This window comes from Triticum aestivum, unplaced genomic scaffold (genome assembly GCF_018294505.1).
Source record: "Triticum aestivum cultivar Chinese Spring unplaced genomic scaffold, IWGSC CS RefSeq v2.1 scaffold28588, whole genome shotgun sequence".
Lineage (NCBI taxonomy): Eukaryota > Viridiplantae > Streptophyta > Magnoliopsida > Poales > Poaceae > Triticum > Triticum aestivum.
In genome coordinates, this window is record NW_025233540.1 from 1 (window position 1) to 7,993 (window position 7,993).

General features: G+C 44.9%; 1 protein-coding gene across 1 annotated transcript; it reads left to right on the forward strand.

Annotated features, from left to right (window-relative positions):
* The first annotated feature begins 1,603 nt into the window (after positions 1-1,603).
* On the forward strand, positions 1,604-2,314 carry LOC123176084 (feruloyl esterase A-like). The gene has a single exon (XM_044590474.1). The coding sequence runs from the start codon at positions 1,604-1,606 to the stop codon at positions 2,312-2,314; it is 711 nt and encodes a 236-aa protein (XP_044446409.1).
* The last annotated feature ends 5,679 nt before the right edge of the window (positions 2,315-7,993 follow it).

Below are 7,993 nucleotides of genomic sequence, written 5' to 3' on the forward strand. Positions count from 1 at the left end.
ACAAAAACCCCAGCCACAGAAATGCTGATGAGTGGATGCCTATTGGTCCCGGTTGATGCCACCAACCGGGACCAAAGGGTCTCCTGCCTGGGCTCCGCGCACAGGCCACGTGGAGGCCCATCTGTCCCGGTTCTGGATTGAACCGGGACTAAAGGGACAAGGCATTAGTACCGACCCTTTAGTCCCGGTTCAGGAACCGGGACAAAAGGCCCTTACGAACCGGGACAACAGGCCCTTTTTCTACCAGTGTGAGCTATTGGATGAAAAATTGATGAAGGGGGTGTGGCCGCCGGTACCTCTTACATAATGGACCTTGTAAAATCACTTAAGTGCGCATGAGTCCCTCCGAAATCCAACCGTCTCATTCCTTCCCTCTGTTCTTTTATGTACTTGTACCACTGAATCAGGGCGCGAGGCTGAGCTAGGGTTAGTCGAAAAATTGGACGACTCACCTCCGTCCCTCGATCTCCCTCTCCTCTTCCATGAGAACTCCCTGTCGGCTATCCCTATCCTCTTCCTCTCCATCTCCATCTCCATCTCCGGCCGCCAGCGTTGAAACACCAACGCCCGGATCCAAATCATGAGTTCCAGCGGCAGCGCGCTGTGATTGCATCTTTGTAGCGAATCGGCAATGTAGCTCTGTGGATCAACAACACGACTGCGTGGGAGTCGTCCATCCGCCTTTACAACTCAAGGATCTGAGGTATTTGCATCGTATTTGATTCTTATATTATTCAGGTGCAGTCAAATTGTCTCTTCCCATTCCTCACTTCCCCCAATTCATTTAAAACAAGTGGATAGTAATATATAGCACCGACTTTATGTGCAAGATGCAGCCATAGTGGTGGCTGCAAGGGATTATTGTCATGTTAAATCCATCATGCAAGTTGGTGAGGTCCGGACCATTGGTATTAGCAGCAAGAGTGGCAAGGTTAGAGTAGTTAGTTCCAACACTAGTACCAAGGCAACACACTATTCTTGTAGGATGTTCGAATCACTGGGTATCATCTGCCGTTACATCATTATTGTCCTAAAGAATGAGGGGTGTAATGAAATTCCTAGTCAATATGTGTTGCATAGGTGGACTAAAATGGCTGCACGTCAGCTTTCCTATGACGCCAACGGACATGAGCTAGAAGGCCCATCTACATGTCTTTGACCTATCATAAAAAAGTTGTACTCAGAAACATGTTCAAAATTCAGCTTGGCACTTCATGTAGCGAAACATTGTGAGGACAAAATGAGATATTTTCACAAGGTTTTTGATGATGCCTTCACGGAATTGGGACAAATGGGTGCCATTAGTGAGCAAAGTAAAGTTCAAGAATTTGAATCCTTCGTTGGAACATCATTCCTCAGTGTGATCAATATTCATCCACCAGATGTAGCAAACACAAAAAGGAGTGGTAACAGATTGAAAAGGGGTTCAGAATAGACTGTGAACCAAAAGAAAAAGAGGTAAAGTAAGCAACCTTGAAAAAATGTCGATGTCCTTTCTACAGTTTTGCTAATGTCACAGAAAAAACACTCAACGCCCGATCCAGATCCCCAATCCCGTCTTCGCTCCCACCTCTTCTCCTCCTCTCCCAAGTCCCAACCCGCCATGGAGAGGGAGCCGCCCACGCAGGGCCCCCCTAGCGCCGCCGCCACCTATGGCTCACCCCGCCGCAGGGCGTGGAAGCGGTGCGTCCACTCCGGCCACCACGACAGCGCCACCTGGGGCCACGCCACCACCGCCGACTTCGCGCCCGTGCCCAGGATGTGTCACCTCGTCATGGCCAACTACGCCCCGCCCGACCTCCTCGCTGCGCTGCCCCTCCTCCTCGACCCCTCAAACGTCATGCGCCGCCGCACCTATGCCGACACGGGGGGCCGGGTCACGCCCTACCTCGTCTACCTCGACCACGCGCACGCCGACTTCGTGCTCGCACTGCGCGGCCTCAACCTCGGTCGCGAGTCCGACTACGCGCTGCTCCTCGACAACCGCCTCGGCAAGAGTCGCTTCGACGGCGGCTACGTCCACAACGGCCTCCTCCGCGCCGCCGGCTGGGTGCTCGACAGGGAGTGCGACCTGCTCCGGGACCTCCTCGACCAATACCCCGCCTACACGCTCACCTTCACGGGCCACTCCCTCGGCGCCGGTGTCGCCGCCATGCTCGCCATGTTCGTCGTGCTCAACCTCGACAAGCTCGGCAAGGTCGAGAGGGGCCGCACCAGGTGCTACGCCATGGCCCCCGCCCGCTGTATGTCGCTCAACCTCGCCGTTAGATATGCCGATGTCATCAACTCCGTCGTGCTGCAGGTGACTCACTGATGGTCCAATTGATTTGGTTGCTTGCTTGTCTGAATTTGGTGGTTACAAGTTCAGTTGTAGAAGAATTTGGGTTACATGTAGTATGTCTGAATTTGGGTTACATGTAGCTATCAGACTGAATTTTGGTGGATACGTGCTCTGCTTCTGAGTAAGATAAACATTGCATTGTAGAATCTAGTATAATGCATATCTAAATTTTGCTGGGTGCTTCCTTGTTGCTAGAAATTTAGTTGCAGAATTTAGTTACATGCCTATCTGAATTTTGTTGGGTTCTCGCCTGCTGCTAAATTCAGTTATTACAGAAGTTAGTTACATGCATGTCTGAATTTTTGTGAGTGCTTGCTTCCTACTAAAAGTTCAGTTGCATAATTTAGTTACATGTCTATCTGCATTTTGTTGGGTGCTACTTCTGTCAGATAAGAATCTGGTTCAGTTAAAAACTGCACTGTCAAATCTGGACAGCCAGCTTCTATGTGAAAAACGAGTTAGTTATTCTTAGAATTTCGAGTTGCCTCTATATGAAATTTGTAAAGCAAGTTCCAAACTTTCCGTAGAGTATTTATTTGTGTCGTTTGGATGTATGGTTTGAGAGAAGCCATCATTTTAGTTTGTTGTCCCGAAAGTTAGTATCCTGAGCGCATTGTTTTCGTATGCCAGTTTACGGCCTTATAGAGGCTGTTTTAAAAAAGTTTCAATACGAATTTTCTAGAGGGTACTTGTTTACTGCAACAACACAATTAATTAACCAACATACATGCATACTTGGCTTGAGAAAATATGGATGCGTGTGGAAACCTGTGGAAGACAAACTAAATGTAGCCATTAGATATGTTGCTAGGTGCCAAACAGAAGAAATTACTATTTTAGATGTTTGGAGCTGGGGTATCTTACTAGCACCATGTGTAATTGTTTTACAGCACTGACTTAATCATGTTTGTTGCTGCTGCTACGGCATATGGAGAATAATTTAGGCACCATAAGCGAAATATCATTATAAACTTCTAAGATGCGTGATCTTTAGTACTGTAGTACTTGCTCATATCAGATCATCAAATGCGCGATCTTTTGTTCAAAGATGGTTCTCATCGCAGGAATCAATGGGCGCTGGTTGTTGTTATAGTACTAGTCTTAATGCTGCAAGGGGAACTATTTTTACATTCTATCACAGTAATCACACACTAGTACATAGGGATCTATTAGCTTAGCAAAACTGGCATTTTGGCTGAGTATTAAATAGCAAAATGTCCCTTCATTTGTCGCTACTTACTTGTCTAAGCCTGACAATATTATTCATCTAATTGTTGTGTATTATTATCTTGAATACATTTCTCTTTTAATTTATTTTCAATCTTCCAAGCCTGGACATAGTTATTGTATCTTATTATCATCTTTGGAAGTGGTTGGACCCTTCGGCGAACCCTGCGCAAGCAGGAGCTATGTGCAGTGCGCTGCCCTTTTTTATCATCTTGAAAATGTCACCACTACTTGTTTTATTCTCTGTGCACTGTGTTTGCTGGAGACTAACATTCTCTTATTTGACCATGCAGTGATTACCTCTTCAAGCTATTGCTTATTGGAGACTCAGGTGTTGGCAGGTCATGTCTTCTGTTAAGATTTGCAGTAAGAATCTCTATCTCAAGCATGATCCATTTTGCTATCTCTTTCCCGTCTATATATTATGGAAGGTTTCCATGTTAAAATTTAGGTAGTTGATGGATACATCATGGAGTTGACAATTTTGTTTATAGGATGTGTAAGCTAAATCATTATTCACAATTGTTCGAATTTAAATTATTCAACATGAATAGTTCATTATTGGTAGCTAGTACATTTTTCCACAAGATGATGGGTATCCTTATATACTACTCCCTCTGTAAACTAATATAAGAGCGTTTTGAAGATTCATAATAGACTAAAAGAGACAGATAATTGAAGAAAATACCCTACTAGATCTGCACAAGGGCGTGAACTAACAAGTTTTCACTTTCTCAACTAGGTGCAGGGTGATCGACGAGGACTACTGTGGCCAGATGGGAGTCGTGCTCTTCAACTACTCGGAGGCAGACTTCACCGTGAAGCCCCGCGACCGTGTCATAGAGATTATCGTCTAGGTGATTGCGACGCAGGAGGTCCCCGGGGTGGAGGACCTCGACGCCACCATCCGGAAGTCACCGAGGTGGAGGACGACGCCACCGTCCGGAGTTCCTCAAGGTGGAGGACCTCGACGCTTTGTACATACATCTAGAGAAGTGGTCTGGTTAGGTTGGTGGTGAAATGCTAGGGAAGGTACCAACCTTTTGATGATGGTTGTGTGTATCTTCGTGATCTCTTCGAATTGAGATGTTGAATGTTGCATCCATGAACACTGCAAGTGTTAAGATGGTTCTCTGAAATTTATTTTGCACTGGACGTGTCTCTGATCTCCATTCATGAATACTGCATCTATTTTTATTTTTTTAATTCCTAATTTGCTACTAGTAGCATTGGGAAAAAAGTGCCCTACTAGTATTTAGGATACTAGTAGCGCTGGTATTGTAGGCACGCTTCTACTACTTCATTAGTAGTAGCGCGAGTCTGTAATAGCAGTAGCATGGGTGGCACACGCTACTACTAACAAAGTTAGTAGTAGCGCGGGTTTCTCCAACGCTACTACTAACTATTAGCTGTAGCGCCTTATTAGTAGCGTCGGTCCCCGCGCTGCTGATACACCTAAAACCCGCGCTGCTGCTAGCCTTTTCCCTAGTAGTGATATCTTCTTTTCATCAAGATAAGCATATTTCAAAGTGTCTGGCAATTGTTTTAATTCAAACACAGGATCACCTTTAGGTGGAGGAGGACCTCCTAGAGCTTCAACGGGCAAGTTGTGTTTAAGCAGAGGACGTTGTTCAAAGAAAATTTTATCTATTTCATTTCTTTCATGCATATGAAAATCATTCTCATGGTCTAGCAAATAATGTTCTAAAGGATCATTAGGTGGTACAGCAATAGAAGCAAGACCAATTAATTCACCCTTACTAGGCAATTCTTTTTCATGAAGATTTCGACTAAACTTGGAAAAATTAAACTCATGAGACTCATTACCAAAACTAACACCGAAAGTTTGTTTCTCACAATCTATCTTAGCATTAACGATGTTCAAGATGGTTCTACCAAAGATAATGGGACAAAAGTCATCTTGTGGGGAACCAAGAACAAGAAAATCAGTTGGGTATTTTATTTTCCCACACAAGACTTCAACATCTCTGACAATCCCAATTGGTGATATTGTGTCTCTATTAGCAAGTTTAATAGTAACATCTATTTCTTCTATCTCTGCGGGTGCTATGTCTTTAATACTTCTTGATATAAGGTGTAAGGAATAGCACTCACACTAGCACCTATGCCACATAAACCATGATAACAGTGATCTCCTATTTTAACGGAAATGACAGGCATGCCAAGAACAGGTCTATATTTATCTTTCTTACCAAGTTTGGCAATTCTAGCAGCTTCTTCACAGAAGTAAATAACATGCCCATCCATATCTTGTTCCAAGAGATCTTTAACCATAGAAATACTAGGTTCTACTTTAATTTGTTCATCAGATTTTGGTGTTCTAATGTAGCTTTTATTAACCACTGTTGAAACTTTAGCATGTTCATTTATCCTAACAGGGAAAGGTGGTTTCTCAATATAAGCAGAAGGAACAACTGGATCAACATTATAAAGTATAGTTTCTTCCTTGACTGATACCAGTTCTTTGATTTCTTCTTTAGTAGGTGGGTGATATTTAAACCACTTCTCTTTAGGGAGTTCAACATGAGTAGCAAATGATTCACAAAAGGAGGCTACTATCTTAGAGTCAAGTCCATATTTAGTGCTAAACTTTTCAAAAGCATCGGTATCCATAAAAGATTTAACACAATCATACTTAAGTTTAATACCTGACTCTTTACCATTGTGGAGTTCCCAATCTTCAGAGTTGCGTTTAATTCTTTTCAAAAGATCCCACCGGAATTCAATAGTCTTCTTCATAAAGGAACCAACACAAGAAGTATTAAGCATGGTTTGATCATTACGAGAAAGTCAAGCATAAAAATTCTGAATAATAATTTCTCCTAAGAGCTCATGATTGGGGAATGAATATAAGATTGACTTAAGCCTCCCCCAAGCTAGAGCGATACTTTCTCCTTCACGAGGCCAAAAATTATATATATAATTCCGATCACGATGAACTATATGCATAGGATACATTTTTTTGTGGAACTCCAATTTCAAACAATTCCAGTTCCATGATCCAATATCATCGCATAGCCAATACCATGCCAATGCCTTTCCCTTCAAAGATAAAAGGAAACCCTTCTTCATAACTGTTGGTGTCAAAACCGGCAGATCTCGGGTAGGGGGTCCCGAAAACTGTGCGTCTAAGGCGGATGGTAACAGAAGGCAGGGGACACGATGTTTTACCCAGGTTCGGGCCCTCTTGATGAAGGTAAACCCCTACGCCCTGCTTGATTATTCTTGATAATATGAGTAGTACAAGAGTTGATCTACCACGGGATTAGAGAGGCTAAACCCTAGAAGCTAGCCTATGGTATGATTGTATGTTGTCCTACGGACTAAAACCCTCCAGTTTATGTAGACACCGGGGGGGCTAGGGTTTACACAAGGTCGGTTACAAAGGAGGAGACATACATATCCGTATTGCCTAGCTTGCCTTCTACGCCAAGTAAAAGTCCCATCCGGACACGAGACAAAGCCTTCAATCTTGTATCTTCATAGTCCAACAGTCCGGCCAAAGGATATAGTCCGGCTGTCCGGAGACCCCCTAATCCAGGACTCCCTCAGTAGCCCGCCCCCGAACCAGGCTTCAATGACGTCAAGTCCGACACGCAGTATTGTCTTCGGCATTGCAAGGTGGGTTCTTCTCCAAATTTTGAATGTTTGTCAAGTAGTGTCCGGCACCATAAATGTTGGACTTCTTGGCTTATGCGCCCAATAAGGGCTATCTTCCACGCGTCGAATGAATACGAGGAGCCAGAGCGTTTTTACATTCGCCCCCCTAGCCATTAAAGGGATGGGGGTTCTTAGATCCAATCCATGCCATCCTCCCCCAGCGAGAATCCATCGGAGCGCGCTTCGGAAAAATCCACTCCAGCATGGCCGACCTCTGCAGCTCCTCCTCCCGCCCCCGTAGCCCTACGCCCGGTGATTGGGAGAGGTGTTCTGTCCCACATAGTCGATTAGTCAAACTGCAGACCAAGGGATTTCTCCCTCCAGCGTATATGGTTCCCGTCCGAGCCGGGCTCGCCACCTACAATGGCGAGGAGCAAGCGGAGAGCTTCCCCAGCCCCTCTACGGGGAGCGGGTATGCCTTGTTCCTTACTTATTAAGGGGACACGGATTTCCAATTCATCCGTTCCTTCGCAGGCTCCTGGAGTTTTACAACCTCCAACTACATAATTTCACCCCTGCTTTCATATTACACATCGCCGGCTATGTTACCCTCTGCGAGTTATTCCTGGGCTGCGAGCCTCATTTTGAGCTGTGGAAAAGGTTATTTTGCATCGCCGAAACCGGATACCTGTCCGGTACTCCGAAGAAGACGTCCGAAGACTGGCCTTCGAAATGGTTTTATATGGAGGACGTCCCCCTTTCGGACCCTGTTTGGCGGGGTCTTCCTGAGTTCAACAATGCTCC